This window comes from Hyla sarda, chromosome 12 (assembly GCF_029499605.1).
Source record: "Hyla sarda isolate aHylSar1 chromosome 12, aHylSar1.hap1, whole genome shotgun sequence".
Taxonomy (NCBI): domain Eukaryota; kingdom Metazoa; phylum Chordata; class Amphibia; order Anura; family Hylidae; genus Hyla; species Hyla sarda.
This window is the reverse complement of record NC_079200.1, coordinates 11,782,438-11,805,299: the sequence shown is the minus strand read 5'-3', so window position 1 is coordinate 11,805,299 and position 22,862 is coordinate 11,782,438. Positions and strand designations below refer to the sequence as shown.

At 44.2% G+C, this 22,862-nt stretch overlaps 2 protein-coding genes across 8 annotated transcripts in view; one reads left to right on the top strand and one right to left on the bottom strand.

Moving 5' to 3' along the window:
* Positions 1 to 22,862, top strand: part of LOC130296515 (uncharacterized) — a 207,867-nt gene that overhangs the window by 120,629 nt on the left and 64,376 nt on the right. The gene's annotated exons all lie outside the window — the stretch shown is intronic.
* Positions 1 to 22,862, bottom strand: part of LOC130296516 (uncharacterized) — a 62,821-nt gene that overhangs the window by 10,477 nt on the left and 29,482 nt on the right. For all 3 annotated transcript variants that reach the window (XM_056548129.1, XM_056548128.1, XM_056548130.1), the window contains exons 2-3: positions 17,649 to 17,843; positions 11,492 to 11,595 (exon numbers count right to left, since the gene is read on the bottom strand). In XM_056548129.1, the coding sequence (XP_056404104.1) occupies positions 11,492 to 11,595; positions 17,649 to 17,826 (282 nt within the window). In that variant the 5' untranslated portion in view covers positions 17,827 to 17,843. The remainder of the gene's footprint in view (positions 1 to 11,491; positions 11,596 to 17,648; positions 17,844 to 22,862) is intronic.

Here is a 22,862-nt window from a genome sequence, read left to right as displayed (position 1 = left end):
TAAAAAATCTTAATCCTTCCAGTACTTATTAGCTGCCGAATACTACAGAGGAAATTATTTTCTTTTTGGAACACAGAGCTCTCTGCCGACATCATGACCACAGTGCTCTCTTCTGACATCTCCATTTTAAGAACTGTCCAGAGTAGGAGAAAATCCCCATAGCAAACATATGCTGCTCTGGACAGTTCCTAAAATGGACAGAGATGCCAGCAGACAAGCTTTACAGATAAACGGAGGCACAGAGCCAAGAGCGGCATCAGATCCACCCGTACTACAAGCCAGTATCAACAGGTCAGTGCCGGTGTTACAGATTAGTGTGAAAATAACAGCAGTTACTCCACTCACTTTAACTTACCTACGTCAGGCTTACACTGGGGATGGGAACGTCGGACAGCCGTCAGCCTATCACCGGCCGCAGCGATGTCCCGCCCCGGCCAGTGATAGGCTGAGCCCACTGTCATGTAAGAAGCTCTGCCGGCTTCTTACATGACAGTGCGTTTAACCTATCACTGGCCGGGGCGGGACATCACTTCGGCCGGTGATAGGCTGACGGCTGTCCGACGTTCCCATCCCCAGTGTAAGGCCGACGTAGGTAAGTCAAAGTTTATTTTCTTTATCTTTTGCAGCCCGGGCATAGGGATACAGCGTACAGCAGTGGTCTCAAACCTGTGGACCTCAAGCTGTTGCAAAACTACAACTCCCAGCATGCCCGGACAGCCGTTGGCTGTCCGGGCATGCTGGGAGTTGTAGTTTTGCAACAACTTGAGGTCCGCAGGTTGGAGACCACTGGCGTACAGTATAGAGTTCCAGCACGGGCGGCCCCCAACAAAGAGGAGGAGGGCAGTGCTTGCGGGTGACATATGTGAGTAGTACCCCGCTGGGCTGATAATTAATTGGGGGGGGGAGCAGAACAGCGCTGGCGGGTCACATGATTTGGGGAGCAGAACAGCGCTGGCAGGTAACGTGATTTATTTTTGGGGGTGTATGTGAAAGAAATACCGTTATATACCGTGGAACCGCCATAAGTTACAAAAATACCGTGATACACATATTTGGTCATACCGCCCAGCTCTAATATATATATGTGTGTGTGTGTGTATATATATATATATATATATATATATATATATATATATATAGATATCTATATATAGATATCTATATATAAAATAATAATAAACTACAACTCCTACACCAGGAGCATAACATTCAATTCAATCATACTAAACCAAGCATAAACCCCATCACCCAAGATATATTAATAACAGGAGGATAATACAGTGGTCCCTCAAGTTACAATATTAATTGGTTCCGGGACGACCATTGTATGTTGAAACCATTGTATGTTGAGACCCGAACTCTGGTGGAAACCTGGTAATTGGTTCTAAAGACACCAAAATGTCATCCAAAAATAGGAAAAAGTGAGGATTAAAGAAAAATAAGTAGATGACTAATATAGATAAAGCAAATCCTTACATATAAAAGTAAGAAAGATCTGCTGGGAGCTGTAAATCACTGTCTATGCCAGTGTTTCCCAAGCAGGGAGCCTCCAGCTGTTGCAAAACTACAACTCCCAGCATGCCCGGACAGCCAAAGGCTGTCCGGGCATGCTGGGAGTTGTAGTTTTGCAACAGATGGGGCCACCCTGTTTGGAAAACACTGGTCTATGTAGAGAACAGGAGCTTCTTCAGGGTCCTGTTAGTAAAAAAGTATTGGAGTCGCCCTCACCTGGTGTCCAAAGGAGCAGCTAACCCTGGTACAGAACATGTAAAACCGCCCTGTACTGTAGGGGGCGCTACCAGACACCAGTCAGTGCATACGCTTCAGTAATATAGGGGTTTTACCAGTGAATGCCCATTCCGATTGGTCAGTTCTTCCAGCCATTTACGTTTCACAGATCTGGACTGTCCGTACATTGTATGTTGAGTCTGGTTTCAACTTACGATGGTCCAGAAAAGACCATTGTATGTTGAAACTATTGTATGTTGAGGCCATTGTAAGTTGAGGGATCACTGTATACCATCTCCTAGACAAAATTAATATAAATAAGAAAAGGAATAAAGAAAAAATGAAAAATGAACAGACTAGAATAGCTATTCTTCAATCCATTTAGTCCATTTACTCCATCTATCAAATTGCGTCTCTCGTACTAATAGACGCTTATTTATATGTCCTTCCATCATAAGAATATGACGGACAGTGACTTTGACAGCCGTAAGGTCTTGTATATCAACAGATTTCCCCCCGCTGAGCGATGATAATTCTGGCTCCCGTAAGGATGTGGTATATAATAGTAAGGTGGCATGTCGGTATTTTATCTAGGGTCAAAGAAAGTAGTGCCACTTCTGGGCCCCACCTGTATTAACTCCTTTATGTACCGATCCAAATGGGCCTAGAGTATGGAAGTGTCTATGACCACCTAGAGCAGGGGTCTCAAACTCCCGGCCCACGGAACAATATTTAGCGGCCCGCACCAGGGATGTGTAATTTGAATTGCCGGACACCCGGGACACGAAGTTCCGGGTGCCGGGCAGGTGACTTCTTCAGGCATTTAGCCCTGCTTTGGGCAAGCAGCACTAAATGCCGGAAGACTTCACACAAGACTTGATGGGGGCGCATCATCTGCGTTCACGATCAAAACCCCCTGCCCTGTCCAACAGAGCCCATTACCTTCCCTTAAAACCCGCCCTGCACCCCAATCAGCTCATGCTATTACCACAGGGGGGGGGGGGGAGTAGGGGGAATGGGGAGGGTGGTTGCTGGTGGATGATGGGGGTGCTACTGCTGGTGGTGGGGGGGGGTGTTGCTGGTGGATGATGAGGGGCGCATGATGGGGGCATTATATGTGAGGGGCACATGATGGGGCATTATATGTGAGGGGCACATGATGGGGGCATTATATGTAAGGGGCACATGATGGGGGCATTATATGTGAGGGGCACATGATGGGGGCATTATATGTGAGGGGCACATGATGGGGGCATTATATGTGAGGGGCACATGATGGGGGCATTATATGTGAGGGGCACATGATGGGGGCATTATATGTGAGGGGCACATGATGGGGCATTATATGTGAGGGGCACATGATGGGGGCATTATATGTGAGGGGCACATGATGGGGGCATTATATGTGAGGGGCACATGATGGGGGCATTATATGTGAGGGGCACATGATGGGGGCATTATATGTGAGGGGCGCATGATGGGGGCATTATATGTGAGGGGCGCATGATGGGGGCATTATATGTGAGGGGCACATGATGGAGCATTATATGTGAGGGGCGTATGACGGGGGAATAATATATGTGAGGGGCACATGATGGGGTATTATATGTGAGGGGCGTATGATGGGGGGATTATATGTGAGGGGCGTATGATGGGGGCATTATATGTGACGGTCGTATGACGGGGGCATTATATGTGAGGTGCACATGATGGGGTATTATATGTGAGGGGCAAATGATGGGGGCGTTATATGTTAGGGGCGCATGATGGGGGCATTATATGTGAGGGGTGCATGATGGGGGCATTATATGTGAGGGGTGCATGATGGGGGCATTATATGTGAGGGGCGCATGATGGGGTATTATATGTGATTGGCACATGATGGGGGCATATGTGAGGGGCACATGATGGGGACATTATATGTGAGGGGCACATGATGGGGACATTATATGTGAGGGGGGCATGATGGAGGCATTATATGTGAGGGGCACATGATGGGGTATTATATGTGAGGGGCACATGATGGGGTATTATATGTGAGGGGCGTATGATGGGGGCATTATATGTGAGGGGCACATGATGGGGGCATTATATGTGAGGGGCACATGATGGGGTATTATATGTGAGGGGCACATGATGGGGTATTATATGTGAGGGGCGTATGATGGGGGCATTATATGTGAGGGGCACATGATGGGGGCATTATATGTGAGGGGCACATGATGGGGGCATTATATGTGAGGGGCATATGATGGGGGCATTATATGTGAGGGGCATATGATGGGGGCATTATATGTGAGGGGCACATGATGGGGGCATTATATGTGAGGGGCATATGATGGGGCATTATATGTGAGGGGCGTATGATGGGGCATTATATGTGAGGGACGTATGACGGGGGCCTTATATGTTAGGGGCACATGATGGGGGCATTATATGTGAGGGGCACATGATGGGGGCATTATATGTGAGGGACGTATGACGGGGGCCTTATATGTTAGGGGCACATGATGGGGCATTATATGTGAGGGGCGTATGATGGGGGCATTATATGTGAGGGACGTATGACGGGGGCCTTATATGTTAGGGGCACATGATGGGGGCATTATATGTGAGGGGCGTATGATGGGGGCATTATATGTGAGGGGCGTATGATGGGGGCATTATATGTGAGGGACGTATGACGGGGGCCTTATATGTTAGGGGCACATGATGGGGGCATTATATGTAAGGGGCGTATGATGGGGGCATTATATGTAATGGGCGCATGCGGCCCAGACGCTACCTCCAGTGGCCCCCAGATAATTTGAGTTTGAGACCCCTGACCTAGAGGGAAATCCAAAATGGCTGACCACACCTACACCTATCTTGTACAGTGGAAAGGGCGGCTCTGAGTACCGCTAAGCGTTGTACAGATTTAAACGATTCTCACCCCTTTAAGATAGGAACTGGTCAGTGAGAACCCCCCCGAGTCCTCCTAATACTGATCCTATGAATAATGTACAAACATACATTTAGTATACCGCTACATTGTATGCAGGTGACATCTACTGCCCGCAGGCACTAGTAATGGTGTCTGTGACGCTAATGTGGCAAGGATTTCTTTTCAAGATAATGAAGATATTTGTAGTAATGCCAAGTTGCTAAACATTCTACTCTGGGTTGGTCAGGTGACAACCAGTATGGCTGCTGCTACAGGGATGTGTAAATTTAAAGGGGTACTCCTCCCCTAGACATCTTATCCCTTATCCAAAGGATAGGGGATAAGACCCGCCGCTGAGACCCCCCGATCTCTGTACAGTGCCCGGGCTTCATTTAGAACGCTGGATGCGAGTGTCATGATGTCACGGCCACGCCCCTTGTGATGTCACACCACGCCCCCTCAATGGAAGTCTACGGGAGGGGCGTGGCGGCAGCCACGCCCCTCCCATAGACTTGCATTGAGGGGGCGTGGTGTGACATCACAAGGGGCGTGGCCGTGACGTCACAACGCCAGCCGCGTGCTCCAAGCATTCGGAACAAAATGTTCCGAACGCTGGGGCAGCAGAATACCCTTTATTCCCTTAACGACAATGGACGTAAATGTACGTCATGGTGCCGTGGTAGTGAACGCACCATGATGTACATTTACACTCCGCCATGACCGGGAGCACCGGACCGGTGTTTGCGTCATGCGTGGCAGGTCCCGGCTGCTATCAGCAGCCAGGGACCCGCCGGTAATGGCGGACATCCGCGATCGCGCAGATGTCTGCCATTAACCCCTCAGATGCCATGATCAATACAGATCACGGCATCTGCGGCAGTGCGGTACCTTAAATGGATGATCGGGTCGCCCGCAGCGCTGCCGCGGGGATCCGAACGTCCATAATGGCAGATGGAGTGCCCCTTACCTGCCTCCGGCCATCTCCAGGGGTCTTCTGATCTGGTCTGAGATCAAGCAGACCAAAGCAGAAGATGACCGATAATACTGATCAGTGCTGTGCCCTATACATAGCACTGAACAGTATTAGCAATAAAATGATTGCTATAGATAGTCCCCTATGGGAACTATTAAAGTGTAAATAAAAAAAGTAAAAAAAATGTAAAAAATAAAATGTGCAAAATCCCCTCCCCCAATAAAACGTAAATCATCCGTTTTTCCCATCTTACCCCAAAAAGCATTAAAAAAAAATAAGGAATTAATAAACATATTTGGTATCGACGCGTGTGTAAAAGTCTGAACTATCAGAATATTTTGGTAACTATCCCATACAGTGAAAGGCGTAAACGGTAAAAAATAAAAAGTCAAAAATTGCTGCATTTTTTGTGACATTTTATTCCAATTTTTTTTTTTATAAAAAGTAAAACCTAAGCAAAAGTGGTACCAATAAAAACTACAAATCACCCTCAAAAAATGAGCCATCATACCACCCCGTGTACGAAAAAATTAGAAAGTTATAGGTGGTCAAAAAAGGGCGATTTCAAACATATTAATTTTGTTTAAATAGTTTGAGGTTTTTTTTTTAAGCGGTACAATTAGCATATATCATGGGTATCATTTTAATCGTATTGACCCACAGAATAAAGAAAACGTAATTTTACCATTAAGTGTACACCGTGAAAACAAAACCTTCCCAAATTTGCTAAATTGCGGTTTTCTTTTCAATTTTCCTACATAAATCATATTTTTTGGGTTGTGCTGTACATTTTATGGTAAAATAAGTGTAATTACAAAGTACAATTGGTGACGCAGAAAACAAGCCCTCATATGGGTCTGTGGATGGAAATATAAAAGAGTTATGATTTTTAGAAGGCGAGGAGGAAAAAACAAAAATGCTAAAATAAAATTGGCCTGGTCCTTAAGGGGTTAAAAACAAACTACTTGTCCAAGGAATTAAAACGGCACAAAACCTACTTGTCCCTTATGAAAATCCACTTGTCCCTCATGAAAATCCACTTGTCCTGGTAGACAAAATAATTTTGACCAAAATAGTCTGAAAATAAGGTCTTTATTAGTAGTATCTGCGCTTTCGTTTTTTCCTCCTCCCCCTATAATGGCCATAACTCCTATTTTTCCATCTACAGACCCATAGGAGGCTTGTTTTTTGCGGGACCAATTATACTTTGTAATGACACCATTCATTTTTCCATGACTTATGCTCTGAAATAAAAAAAATATATTTGTGAGGTAAAATTGAAAAAAAAATATGCAAATTTGTTTTTTTTCTTTTTTTCACCAATCACCTTGTGGTCAAACTTACATGCTATTTTGATACTTTAGGTCGGCCTTATTCCACCAATATCAAATTTGTTTCGTTTCCGTCATGTTTTACTAATTAAATTTTTTTTTTAACTTAATTTTAGAAACAAAATTCCTGATCCCTATAACATTTTTACTTTTTCATATACCAGGCTGTATAAGGGCTCATTTCGGTACCATTTTGATATTGATCTGACTTTTTGAACACTTTTTACTATTTTTTCTGGGATATGATGTTACAAACATCATGCCATTGACCGTATGGGATATAAAATGTACGGTAATTTTTTTATAGTTTGGACAAACCAAATATGCGCCAATACCAAATATGTTTATTTTTTATTATGTTTACATATTTTCAAATTCAAGAAAGTTTATTGAAAAACCAAGTGAATTCAAAACAGATGACGGCAAACAGTACATTGAAGGATAGCCTGGTAGGCTAAAATAGCAATACAGAAGTAAGGCAGAGAGTCTGGCTATGCAAAGCAGTATAAACAACATAATGAGACTGCACTAAAATCAAAAATCCGGCCCTAAAACCCGGCGATCCACCCCACTAGACCACCAGGGATAGTTATAAGAACCCTTTAGACGCCACTGTCAACTTTGACAGCGGCGATCTAAAGAGTTAATACCTGGCCACGCGAACCACTGCATGCTGGGCTATTAGCGGTGGCTCCTCGCTACTAAAATAACCTGGGGGCCGCTGGGTATGGAGCAGGCCAGAGTCAGGCACCCGCTCCGTACACCCTTAGCACCAGCATTATAAAAATAAAAGGGGGAAAACGGTCTGGCCCTGCTAGCCCGATACAGGGATAAATTTATGAAAAATTTGACTGCCCGGTGCCCGGAACTACATGTCATTCATTAGTGTCCCCTCATCTCTCTGTGTCATTCATTAGTGTCCCCTCATTGTGTCAGTCATTAGTGTCCCCTCATTTCTCTGTGTCAGTCATTAGTGTCCCCTCATCTCTCTGTGTCAGTCATTAGTGTCCCCTCATTTCTCTGTGTCAGTCATTAGTGTCCCCTCATCTCTCTGCGTCAGTCATTAGTGTCCCCTCATCTCTCTCTGTCATTCATTAGTGTCCCCTCATCTCTGTGTGTCAGTCATTAGTGTCCCCTCATCTCTGTGTGTCAGTCATTAGTGTCCCCTCATCTCTGTGTGTCAGTCATTAGTGTCCCCTCATCTCTGTGTGTCAGTCATTAGTGTCCCCTCATCTCTGTGTGTCAGTCATTAGTGTTCCCTCATCTCTGTGTGTCAGTCATTAGTGTCCCCTCATCTCTGTGTCACAGTCATTAGTGTCCCCTCATCTCTCTGTGTCACATTCATTAGTGTCCCCTCATCTCTCTGTGTCACATTCATTAGTGTCCTCACATCCCTCCCTGTGTGTGTAACAATCCTAAGTGTCCCCTCACTTTTAAGATAAAAAAACAAAAACTGTTTTCCTTAGCCTGATTTTCATTCTGCCTCCAGGGTTCAGCAGCGGACGTCTTTGGTCGGTGCTTTGCCGTCACATGAGCAGTGGGTGTGATGGTCGCACAACCAACCTGCACTGGTCATGTAACACTGGAGTGCAGACAGTAGGCAAAACTTAGGATCAGCGCGGGAACAGAGGCAAGTAAAACTGTTTTTTTTTTTTTTTGTTTAGTTTTATTGGAAAGCGCTGACAAAAAACTGGGCACCACCACAAAACTCTCCAGCATTTGCAAAACTACAACTTACAGCATGCCTGGACTGCACCATCATTCTAAGAATTGTTAGGTGCTGAGAAGTCATTAAAGACTGCGAAAACGCACATACAAGTTGTAAAAAAAAAAATAGAGAGATAATCAAAAACTTTTAGAGTTTTAAAGTGGTACTCCGCCCCTGGACATCTTATCTCCTATCCAAAGGACATGGGATAAGATGTCTGATCATGGGGGTCCCGCCACTGGGAACCCCTGCAATCTCTCCTGCAGCACCCTGTGTCATCTGCTGCATGGAGCGAAATCCGCTCTGTGCTTGATGACGGGCGATACAGGGGCCGGAGTATCGTGACGTCACGCCCTGCATGACATTACACCCCGCCCCCTAAATACAAGTCTATGGGAGGGGGCGTGACGGCTGCAATGCCCCCTCCCATAGACCTGCATTGAACGGGGGGTGTGATGTGATGTCGCAAGGGGTGTAGGCATGACGTCACGACACCCAACGCCATTTCTAAGCGATCGGAACAAAATATTCCAAACGATGGGGCAGCGGAGTACCCCTTTTAAGACCCCGTCTTATGGATACACCGCCCTTGACCACTTCCCCCCCAAAATGTAATCAAAAGGTCTGCAAAATCCATTGACAACCAAACATGATTTCACAGATTATTTAAAAGATTTTGAAAATTAAAATGTGCCAAAAAGTATTCCATAATTAAATGAAAAAAAAAACTCTTCTTTTAATTTATGCACATAATTAAATAAAAAAACTAAAAAAAAACAACAAAAAAACTTTTAATTTATGCACATAATTAAATAAAAAATAAACTCTTCTTTTAATGTAAGCACCTTCAAAGAATAAAATGTGGACATGCCACAGGGCTTTCTGTTGTGATTTGTCATTCTTCACAACACTTGTACTGCAGAATAGAATGCAACACCCTTGTGCGCCAAAAAGTGACGAATTAGCTTAGAAAATATGGTGCAGAATACGCACTCACACAGGCCGCATTCCTTTTTTTCTAGATTGACAAGCGTGGAGCAAACAAAGCAAAATTTCAGTGTAATTGATTTAAAAATGTGTTGTTAAAGGGGTTATCCAGGAAAAAACTTTTTTTTTTTTTTACATATCAACTGGCTCCAGAAAGTTAAGAAGATTTGTAAATTACTTCTATTAAAAAATCTTAATCCTTCCAATAATTATCAGCTGCTGAAGTTGAGTTGTTCTTTTCTGTCTGGCAACAGTGCTCTCTGCTGACATCTCTGTTTGTCTCGGGAACTGCACAGAGTAGAAGAGGTTTGCTATGGGGATTTGATTCTACTCTGGACAGTTCCCGAGACACGTGTCATCAGAGAGCACTTAGACAGTAAAGAACAACTCAACTTCAGCAGCTAATAAGTACTGAAAGGATTAAGATTTTTTAATTGAAGTAATTTACAATCTGTTTAACTTTCTGGAGCCAGTTGATATATTAAAAAAAAAAGTTTTTTCCTGGATAACCCCTTTAACAGCGTGCGCCACATTTGTGCTTTGCACACTCATGGCATTTTCTCAATCAGCTCAATGATTGTCTCCTCAATATATTTATTTTTAATTCTTTAAAGTTGCCCCTTCTGCTTTGATGACAGCTCTGCACACTCTTGGTGTTTTCTCAATCTGCTTCATGAAGTAGTCACCTGGAACAGTTTTCCAAAAGTTCCCTTCACTCTGTGGTCCAACTCTTCTCAGATCATCTCAATTAGGTTTGGGTAGAGCGATTAAAGGGGGTACTCCGCCCCTAGACATCTTATCTCCTATCCAAAGGACATGGGATAAGATGTCTTATTGCGGCGGTCCCTTCAATGAGAACCCCGCGATCTCCCTGCTGTACCTGGCGTTTGTTTAGAGTGTCGGGTGCAGTGCCGGAGGCTCGTGGCGTCACGGCCACGCCCCCTCAATGCAAGTCTATGGGAGGGGGCGTGACGGCCGTCACGCCCCCTCCCATAGACTTGCATTGAGGGGGCATGCCCGTGACGTCACGAGCGGGATGTGACCGTCACATCACGAGCCTCCGCCCCGCATTGCCAGTCATCCGGCACGGAGCGAAGTTTGCAACGGATGTCTGGGTTGCTGAAGCCGCGATCGCGGGGTTCGCTAGCGGCTGGACCCCCGCGATCAGACATCTTATCCCCTATCCTTTGAATAGCGGATAAGATTTCTAGGGGTGGAGTACCCCCTTCAAGCGAAGTACTAGAGATGAGCGAACTTACAGTAAATTCGATTTGTCACGAACTTCTCGGCTCGGCAGTTGATGACTTATCCTGCATAAATTAGTTCAGCTTTTCGGTGCTCCCGTGGGCTGGAAAAGGTGGATACATTCCTAGGAGACTCTTTCCTAGGACTGTATCCACCTTTTCCAGTGAAGCACCTGAAAGCTGAACTAATTTATGCAGGATAAGTCATCAACTGCCGAGCCGAGAAGTTCGTGACGAATCGAATTTACTGTAAGTTCGCTCATCTCTACCAAGTACCTCTGGGAACTCCTTCCCGGCTGTTGGAAAACCATTTCGGGTGACTTCCTCATGAATAAACCATTTCGGGTGACTTCCTCATGAATAATCTATAAAATAAAAAACATGATCTGGTTTGTTTAACACTTTTTTGTTTACTACTTATTTTCATATGTGTTTATTTATCATTTTCATGTTACACCTTTTCATTCTAATACATGGGCTGAAAAGGTGTAGCCAACCTTTTGACTGGTACTATATATATATAAATATATATATATATATATATATATATATATATATAAATATTACTACATATCACTATAACTTATACTTTCGTACCTCGTCTAGGTCAACGTTCCCGTTAACCTCGCTGATCACTAGGTTGTATATCTTGTCATTGACTTGTAAAGTGTGATCTTTAATTTTCAAGACATTTTCTGCCACTGTAGAGAAAGTTTAAACAAATTGAGGCATTAACAATAATGAAGGACCAGCGGTAATACACTTAACTTACACAGAAATCGCTTAACCCCTTAAGGACGGAGCCCATTTTCACCTCTAGGACGAAGCCCTTTATTGCACATCTGACCACTGTCACTTTAAACATTAATAACTCTGGAATGCTTTTAGTTATCATTCTGATTCTGAGATTAGTTTTTCGTGACATATTCTACTTTAACATAGTGGTAATTTTTTGTGGTAACTTGCATCCTTTCTTGGTGAAAAATCCGAAAATTTTATGAAAAAAATTTAAATTTTGCATTTTTCTAACTTTGAAGCTCTCTGCTTGTAATGAAAATGGATATTCAAAATATAATTATTTTTTTGGGATTCACATATACAATATGTCCACTTTATGTTTCCATCATAAAATTGACAAGTTTTTACTTTTGGAAGACACCAGAGGGCTTCAAAGTTCAGCAGCAATTTTCCAATTTTTCACAAAATTTTCAAACTCACTATTTTTCAGGGACCAGTTCAGGTTTGAAGGGTCTTCATATTAGAAATACCCCACAAATGACCCCATTATAAAAACTGCACCCCCCAAAGTATTCAAAATGACATTCAGTCAGTGTTTTAACCCTTTAGGTGTTTCACAGGAAAAGCAGCAAAGTGAAGGAGAAAAGACCCAATTTTTTAATTTTTACAAGGGGTAAAAGGAGACTTGTATGTGTAACCCAATTTCTCTCGAGTAAGCACATACCTCATATGTCTATGTAAAGTGTTCGGGGGGCGCAGTAGAGGGCTCAGAAGCGAAGGAGCGACAAGGGGATTTTGGAGAGTACGTTTTTCTGAAATGGTTTTTGGGGGGCATGTCGCATTTAGGAAGCCCCTATGTTGCCAGAACAGCAAAAAAAGAAAAAACATGGCATACCATTTTGGAAACTAGACCCCTTGGGGAACGTAACAAGGAATAAAGTGAGCCTTCATACCCCACAGGTGTTTCACGACTTTTGCATATGTAAAAAAAATTTTTTTTAAATTTCACTAAAATGTCTGTTTTCACCCACATTTCACATTTTTAAAGGGTTAATAGTAGAAAAGACCCCCCAAAATTTGTAACCCCATCTCTTCTGAGTATGAAGGTACCCCATAGGTGGACCTGAAGTGCCCTGCGGACGAACTACAATTGCTCAGAAGAGAAGGAGTCATATTTGGCTTTTTGAGAGCAAATTATGCTCGGGGGGCATGTCGCATTTAGGAAGCCCCTATGGTGCCAGGACAGAAAAAATAAAAAAAACACATGGCATCCCATTTTGGAAACTAGACCCCTTGAGGTACGTAACAAGGAATAAAGTGAGCCTTAATACCCCACAGGTGTTTCACGACTTTTGCATATGTAAAAAAAAAAGTAGTTTCCACTAAAATGTCTGTTTTCACCCACATTTCACATTTTTAAAGGGTTAATAGTAGAAAAGACCCCCCAAAATTTGTAACCCCATCTCTTCTGAGTATAGAGGTACCCCATAAGTGGACCTCAAGTGCACTGCGGGCGAACTACAATGCTCAGAAAAGAAGGCGTCATATTTGGCTTTTTGAGAGCAAATTTTGCTCGGGGGGCATGTCGCATTTAGGAAGCCCCTATGGTGCCAGGACAGCAAAATAACCCCCACATGGCATACCATTTTGGAAACTAGTGGGCTGTGCAAAATTTTTCATTTTCACGGACCACTGTTCCAAAGATCCGTCAGACACCTGTGGGGTGTAAATTCTCACTGTACCCCTTATTACATTCCATGAGGGGTGTAGTTTCCAAAATGGGATCACATGTGGGTGTGTTTTTTTTTTTTTTGCGTTTGTCAGAACCGCTGTAACAATCAGCCACCCCTGTGCAAATCACCTCAAATGTACATGGCGCACTCTCCCTTCTGGGCCTTGTTGTGCGCCCCCAGAGCACTTTGCACCCACATATGGGGCATCTCCGTACTCTGGAGAAATTGCGTTACAAATTTTGGGGGGCGTTTTTCCCTTTTACCTCTTGTGAAAATGAAAAGTATAGGGCAACACCAGCATGTTAGTGTAAAAATTTTATTTTTTACACTAACATGCTGGTGTAGACCCCAACTGTTCCTTTTCATAAGGGTTAAAAGGAGAAAAAGCCCCCAAAATCTGTTAGGCAATTTCTCCCGAGTACGGCAATACCCCATATGTGACCCTATTCTGTTGCCTTGAAATACAACAGTGCTCCAAAGTGAGAGAGTGCCATGCGCATTTGAGGCCTGAATTAGGGACTTGCATAGGGGTGGACATAGGGGTATTCTATGCCAGTGATTCCCAAACAGGGTGCCTCCAGCTGTTGTAAAACTCCCAGCATGCTTGGACAGTCAATTGCGGTCCAGAAATGCTGGGAGTATTTGTTTTGCAACAGCTGGAGGCTCCATCTCAGAAACACTGCCGTACAATACGTTTTTCATTTTTATTGGGGAAGGGGGGGGTGGTAGGGGGGGCAGTGTACGTGTGTATGTGTAGTGTTTTACTCTTTATTTTATGTTAGTGTAGTGTTTTTAGGTTACATTCACACTGGAGGCAGATTACACTGAGTCTCCCGCTAGGAGTTTGAGCTGCGGCGGAAAATTTGCCGCAGCTCAAACTTGAAGCGGGGAACTCACTGTAATAAGCCGCCAGTGTGAATGTAGCCTGTACATTCACATGGGAGGGGGGGTCAAAACTACAACTCCCAGCATGTACTGATAGACCATGGATGCTGGGAGTTGTAGTTTTGCAACATCTGGAGGGCTACAGATTGAGACCACTTAGTGATCTACAACCTGAATCCCTCGAAATATTGCAAAACTACAAGTCCCAGCATGCCCACACAGCAAACAGCTGTCTGGGCATGCTGGGAGTTGTAATTTTGCAAAATCTGGAGGGCCACGGTTTAGAGACCACTGTAAACTGTGGCCCTCCGGATGTTGCTAGGCAAAAACTCACCTAGCAGGACCCGGATGAATTGCTGCCGCTGCCGCCGCACGTGGAGGTTCCCCGCATGGAGGATCACGCTCCGGGATCCAGGTAAGGGACCTTCGGCGCCAGTCCCTGGACAGTTTCCCCGTTTTGCCCGGACACCGATAGGTGGGCAAAGCTGGGAAACCGAACTTTAACCCCCCCCCCCCGGTCTGCTATCGGTCGGTCGCTCAGCCGACCAATAGCAGGGTTTGGAGGGGTGGCACCCCTGCCACCAAACTCCTATCCCTTCAGGGGGATCGAGGGTGTCTCGGACACCCCCGATCCCTCTTATTTTCCGGGTCACCAGTGACCCATATGACCCGGAATCGCGCAGATCGCAGGTCAGAATTGACCTGCGATTTGCGCCCATCGCGGTCATGGGGGGGTCTCAGGACCCCCCTCGGCGATGTGCCGGAATGCCTGCTGTTAGATAACAGCAGTCATCTCGGCCCGATCACCGCTAACGGTGACGCGGCACTCCCAGAACCCCGCGCCGTACATGTACGTCGCCGTGCGTCAAGTGACACTTCGCTGCGCCGTACATGTACATCGCGAAGGGTTAAAGGGGTACTCCGGTGGAAAACATTTTTTTTTTTTTTATCAACTGGTGCCAGAAAGTTAAACAGATTTGTAAATTACTTCCATTAAAAAATCTTTACCCTTCCAGTACTTTTTAGCAGCTGTATGCTACAGAGGAAATTCTTTTCTTTTTGAATTTCTTTTTTTGTCTTGTCCACAGTGCTCTCTGCTGACACCTAATGCCTGTATCAGGAACTGTCCAGAGCAGGAGAAAATCCCCATAGAAAACCTATGCTGCTCTGGACAGTTCCTGACACAGACAGAGGTGTCAGCAGTGAGCACTGTGGACAAGACAAAGAATAGAATTTCCTCTGTAGCATACAGCTGCTGAAAAGAACTGGAAGGATAAGTAATTTACAAATCTGTTTAACTTTCTGGCATCAGTTCATTTAAAAAAAAATATATATATATTCCACCGGAGTGCCCCTTTAATACAGTTTTTCAATATTTCTAGTAACCCACTTGTGCCAAACTTATTAAAAGCACAGCGGGTGGACAGTGAGACTATTAGAGAATTATTTAGAGGTTCTTGTGTATGCCTTGTGCTGATCAGCCATACTGATTGTAATTCTATCAATGAAATGATTTCCTAATGCTGCCTACATTTCCCATGAATCCTCTGGCTTTGCAGAGAGAGGGGAGGAGTCTCATCCCTGCACATGGTCATCTAATCAGACTGCTGGTGCTGCAGATCAGCCAGGAGAACTAACTAGACTTCTGAGTGGGTTGAGTTCACATTAGGAGTCATTTATTTTATTAAGGTGTTTTATGAAGATCTGAAGTCTTTAGGTTTTGTTCACAATTCTTACTGCATTTTTCACACATTTTCACAGTTACATTTGTTGCATTTTGGCTGTTTTTGCAACGATTTTTAGAAATCGTTATGTTTTTACTGTGATCACGATTACAAAAGCTAGCACAATTTTTGCTGTGATTTTGTAAAAAAACAAGACAAAAGCAGAAGGAGCAAAATAAACACAACGTGTGAACACAGCCACAGTAGAGATGTATAACTGCTATATATTCTGATCTCACAGACATAGTAGCAGCAGTATACAGACAGAGCTGGGGGAAGGTGTATAACTGCTATATATCCTGATCCCATAGAGATAGCAGCAGCAGTATACAGATAGAGCTGAAGAGGAGGTGTGTAACTACTATATATCCTGATCCCATAGAGATAGCGGCAGCAGCAGTATACAGATAGAGCTGGAGGGGAGGTGTATAACTACTATCTATGCTGATCACATAAAGTTTGCAGCAGTATACAGATAGAGTTGGAGGGGAAGTTTTTAACTACTATATATCCTGATCCCAAAGTGATAGCAGCAGCAGTATACAGATAGATCTGGAGGGGAGGTGTATAACTACTATACATCCTGATCCCATAGAGATAGCAGCAGCAGCAGCAGTGTACAAACAGAGCTGGGGGGAGGTGTATAACTGCTATATATGCTGATCCCATAAAAGTTGCAGCAGTATACAGATAGAGCTGGAGGGAAGGTGTATAGCTACTATATATCCTGATCCCATAGAGATAACAGCAGCAGTATACAGATAGAGCTGAAGAGAAGGTGTGTAACTACTATATATCCTGATCCTAAAGTGATAGCAGCAGCAGTATACAGATAGAAGGGAAGTGTATAACTACTGTATGTCAGGCTGGTGATCACCTGACCCAGTTACAGTAATGAAACATGTAGGAATAATGATGGTGAGTGTGCATGATATGGACAAAATAAATGGTCATACCTCATTAGAAATAAATGGAAGAGTCAGTCACAACTGGCCCCACATGTCTATTGCAGCCCTGGCCCGATCCAGCATAAATCTCATATCGAGCCGTCACTTCCTGTAGTAAGTTCTCTCTACCTATACAGTAGTCCCTCAACATACGATGGTAATCCGTTCCGAATGAGCCATCGTTTGTTGAAACCATCGTATGTTGAGGGAACCGTGCAATGTAAAGAATAGGAAGTTATACTCACCTGTCCCCGCCGCTCCGGACCCATCACCGCTGCCCTGGATGTTGCGCTCCATCACTGTCGCCGCGTCCCTGTGATGTCCCCACCGCTCCGGACGTCTCTGCTGCCCGGGATCGTCGCTCTCACGTCGCCGTCATCACGTCACTATGCACGCCGCTCCTTTTGCATGACGGGACGGCGATGGAGAGCGCCGGCGATGGAGGGGATCCCGAAGAGGCCGCTCCGGAGCCCCGAGGACAGGTAAGTGATAGTCAGCGGACCACACAGGGCACCGTAAACGGCTATCCGGTGGCAACTGAAGCAGTCTGCGCTGCCGGATAGCCGTTTATGCGAGGCCCCGACATACAAAAGCATCGTATGTTGATGCTGCCTCCGAGAGGCCATCGTATGTTGAAATGATCGTATGTCGGGGCCATCGTAGGTCGGGGGGGGGGGGGGGGGGGGTCACTGTAGTGATGTTCATAGATGCCCATCCTGGGTTTTACCTTGTTCATCTGGGAATGTTACAATGGCATAAGCTGCGGCTCCTTGGACTACGTCCATTCTTTCAACTTCTGCTCCTCCGAATTTACTCCTGAGGAAGTGAATAGTGAGTTTATCCTTAACACGTGAAGCTGGAATGTCAGTCGGAATTCCATCCACTCGAATTCGATTTTTTTCCATTGCTGGTAATTAAAAAGCTGCAAAAATTTTTTTTAAAAAAAATACAGAATAGTTTAATAACAATGACGATACTTGTGGTAAATAAAAGAAAATCTCTACTGTCTACTCCAGTGTTTCCCAACCAGGGTGCCTCCAGCTGTTGCAAAACTACAACCTGCAGCATGCCCGGACAGCCTTCGGCTGTTCGGGCATGCTGCAGGTTGTAGTTTTGCAACAGCTGGAGGCACCCTGGTTGGGAAACACTGGTCAACTCTAAGAGATTCCCCATCCCTGATTCCAGAAATTTCTTTGTTATTTCTCCTGGAAATGCATAAATAAATGGACAACTGGGCGTTACCATTCCCTTTGTCAATAGGGGAATGATGTACGTCATGGTGTCCTGGTACTTCGCGCACAGTGATGTACATTTACGTCTTGCACTTGAGCTGTGCTTGGTTCCTGTATGGCGGATCGCGACCGCCGATACCTTATCGCTGATGTCTGTCATTTACCATTTAGATTCTAAGATCAATGCTGTTCACAGTATCTAAAGCAATTACGGGCTCGTACCAGACCACCCGCAGCGTAAACACAGGGTCCGATGATTTAAGATGGCGGCCGGAGGTCTCCTCACCTCCTCCATGCTGCTCCAGGGATCTTGTATAGAAGGCTGTACCAGTAGATTCCCAATATTACTGATCAACCCCTTCCCCCCGAAAAGTGAAAAAAAAAAACGTGAATAAAGATCATTTAACCCCTTCCCTAATAAAAGTTTTAATCACCCCCTTTTCCCAATAAAAAAAAAAACTGTGTAAATAAAAATAAACATATGTGGTATCACTGCGTGCGGAAATGTCCGAATTATAAAAATAGATCGTTAAATAAACCGCATGGTCAATGGCGTATGCGCCAAAAAATTCCAAAGTCCAAAATTGCGTATTTTTGTTCACTTTTTATATCATGAAAAAATGAATAAAAAGCGATCAAAAAAGTCCGATCATTACAAAAATGGTACCGCTAAAAACTTCAGAACATGGCGCAAAAAAATGAGCCCTCATATCGGCCCGTATGCGTAAAAATAAAAAAGTTATAGGGGTCAGAATATGACAATTTTAAACACATACATTTTTCTGCATGTAGTTATGATTTTTTCCAGAAGTCCGACAAAATCAAACCTATATAAGTAGGGGATCATTTTAACCGTATGGACCTACAGAATAATGAGAAGATGTCATTTTTACCGAAAAATGTACTGCGTAGAAACGGAAGCCCCCAAAAGTTACAAAATGGTGTTTTTTCTTCAATTTTGTCGCACAATTATTTTTTTCTTTCCGTTTCGTTGTAGATTTATGGATAAAATAACTGATGACACTGCAAAGTAGAATTGGTGGCGCAAAAAATAAGCCATCATATGGATTTTTAGGTGCAGAATTGAAAGAGTTATGATTTTTTAAAGGTAAGGAGGAAAAAACTAAAGTGCAAAAACGGAAAAACCCCGGGTCATGAAGGGGTTAAAGAGGTATTCCAGGAAAAAAAATATTTTTATATATCAACTGGCTCCAGAAAGTTAAACAGATTTGTAAATTATTTTTCATAAAAAAATCTTAATCCTTCTAATAATTATCAGCTGCTGAAGTTGAGTTGTTCTTTTCTGTCTGACAACAGTGCTCTCTGCTGACATCTCTGTCTGTCTCAGGAACTGCACAGAGTAGAGGAGGTTTGCTATGGGGATTTGCTTCTACTCTTGACAGTTCCCGAGACACGTGTCATTAGAGAGCACTTAGACAGAAAAGAACAACTCAACTTCAGCAGCTCAGAAGTACTGAAAGGATTAAGATTTTTTAATAGAAATTTACAAATCTGTTTACCTTTCTGGAGCCAATTGTTATATAAAAAAAAAAAGTTTTTTCCTGGAATACCCCTTTAACCCCTTCAGGACCAAGCCCATTTTGGCCTTAAGGACCGGAGCGTTTTTTGCACATCTGACCACTGTCACTTTAAACATTAATAACTCTGGAATACTTTTAGTTATCATTCTGATTCCGAGATTGTTTTTTCGTGACATATTCTACTTTAACATAGTGGTAAATTTTTGTCGATACTTGCATCCTTTCTTCGTGAAAAATGCGTAAATTTGATGAAAAATTTTAACATTTTGCATTTTTCTAACTTTGAAGCTTTCTGCTTGTAAGGAAAATGGATATTACAAATAAAAAAAAAATTTATTCACATATACAATATGTCTACTTTATGTTTGCATCATAAAATTGACGTGTTTTTACTTTTGGAAGACATCAGAGGGCTTCAAAGTTCAGCAGCAATTCTCCGATTTTTCACAAAATTTTCAAGCTCTGTATTTTTCAGGGACCAGTTCAGGTTTGAAGTGGATTTGAAGGGTCTTCATATTAGAAATACCCCATAAATGACCCCATTATAAAAACTACACCCCCCAAAGTATTCAAAATGACATTCAGTAAGCGTTTTAACCCTTTAGGTGTTTCACACGAATAGCAGCAAAGTGAAGGAGAAAATTCACAATCTTCATTTTTTACACTCACATGTTCTTGTAGACCCAATTTTTGAATTTTTGCAAGGGGTAAAAGGACAAAATTTTTACTTGTATTTGTAGCCCAATTTCTCTCGAGTAAGGACATACCTCATATGTCTATGTAAAGTGTTCGGCGGGCGCGGCAGAGGGCTCAGAAGGGAAGGAGCGACAAGGGGATTTTGGAGAGTACGTTTTTCTGAAACGGTTTTTGGGGAGCATGTTGCATTTAGGAAGCCCCTATGGTGCCAGAACAGCAAAAAAAAAAAACACATGGCATACCATTTTGGAAACTAGACCCCTCGGGGAACGTAACAAGGGGTAAAGTGAGCATTTATACCCCACAGGTGTTTCACGGCTTTTGCAAATGTAAAAAAAATTAAAAATTTTTTACCTAAAATGCTTGTTTTCCCAAAAATTTTACATTTTTAAAAAGGGTAATAGCAAAAAATAACCCTAAAAATTTGAAGCCCAATTTCTCCCGATTCAGAAAACACCCCATATGGGGGTGAAAAGTGCTCTGCTGGCGCACTACAGGTCTCGGAAGAGAAGGAGTCACATTTGGCTTTTTGAAAGCAAATTTTTCTCTGGGGGCATGCCGCATTTAGGAAGCCCCTATGGTGCCAGGACAGCAAAAAAAAAAAACACATGGCATATCATTTTGGAAACTAGACCCCTCGGGGAACGTAACAAGGGGTTAAGTGAACCCTTATACCCCACAGGTGTTTCACGACTTTTGCATATGTAAAAAAAATATATTTTTTCTTTACCTAAAATGCTTGTTTTGCCAAAAATTTTACATTTTTAAAAAGGGTAAAAGCAGAAAATACCCCCCAAAATTTGTAACACAATTTCTCCCGAGTACGGCGATACCCCATATGTGGCCCTTAACTGTTGCCTTGAAATACGACAGGGCTCCAAAGTGAGAGCGCCATGCGCATTTGAGGCCTGAATTAGGGACTTGCATAGGGGTGGACATAGGGGAATTCTACGCCAGTGATTCCCAAACAGGGTGCCTCCAGCTGTTGCAAAACTCCCAGCATGCCTGGACAGTCAACGGCTGTCCGACAATACTGGGAGTTGTTGTTTTGCAACAGCTGGAGGCTCCGTTTTGGAAAGAGTGGAGTACCAGACGTTTTTCATTTTTATTGGGGAGGGGGGCTGTGTAGGGGTATGTGTATTTGTAGTGTTTTTTACTTTTTATTTTATTTTTTGTAAGTGTAGTGTAGTGTTTTTAGGGTACAGTCGCCTGGGCAGTTTGAGCTGCGACAGAAAATTTGCCGCAGCCAAACTTGCAGCCGGATACTTACTGTAAACCTCCGCCCATGTGAGTGTACCCTGTACGTTCACATTGGGGGGGGGGACATCCAGCTGTTGCAAAACTACAACTCCCAGCATGCGCTGACAGACTGTACATGCTGAGAGTTTTAGTTTTGCAACAGCTGTAGGCACACTGGTTATGTATCACTGAGTTTGTGACCTAACTCGGTGTTTCACAACCAGTGTGCCTCCAGCTGTTGCAAAACTACAACTCCCAGCATGTACGGTGCATGGTGTACATTGACTGCTGAGAGTTGGAGTTTGCAACAACTGGAGGCACACCGGTCGTGAAACACTGAGTTAGGTAAAAAAAAAACAACAACTCTAAGTTTCACAACCAGTGTGCCTTCAGCTGTTGCAAAACTACAACTCTCAGCAGTCACCGACAGCCCACGGGCATGCTGGGAGTTGTAGTTATGCAACCAGCAGATGCACCACTACAACTCCCAGCATGCACTTTAGCTGTTTGTGCAAGCTGGGAGTTGTAGTTATACAACAGCTGAAGGTACACTTTTCCATAGAAAAAATGTGCCTCCAGCTGTTGCAAAACCATAAGTCCCAGCATGCCCATAAGGGAATGCTGGGAGTTGTGGTGGTCTGCCTCCTGCTGTTGCATAACTACAGCTCCCAGCATGCCCTTTTTGCATGCTGGGAGCTGTTGCTAAGCAACAGCAGGAGGCTGTCACTCACCTCCAACGATCCAGCCGCATGAGGTCAGTCCCTCGTCACCGCTGCTCCTGGGGCCCCGATCCCAACATTCACGCCGGGGATCGGGGTCCCCAGCACCCGGGGTGCATGTCCCGCACCCGCTCACGTCCTCCGGAAGAGGGGCGGAGCGGGTGCGGGAGTGACACCCGCAGCAGGCGCCCTGATTGGTCGGCCGGTAAGAGACGGCCCCGAACAGCCAGTAATTCCGGGTCACTGGAGACCCGATTGACCCAGAATCGCCGCAGATCGCTGGACTGAATTGTCCAGCGGTCTGCGGCCATCGCCGACATGGGGGGGGGGGGGGGCGGTTGGGGTTATAATGACCCCCCCTGGGCGATATGCCGGGATGCCTGCTGAACGATTTCAGCAGGCATCCGGCTCCGGTCCCCGACCGGCTAGCGGTGGGGACCGGAATTCCCACGGGCGTATGGATACTCCCTCGGTCCTTAAGGACTCGGAATGCAGGGCGTATCCATACGCCCTA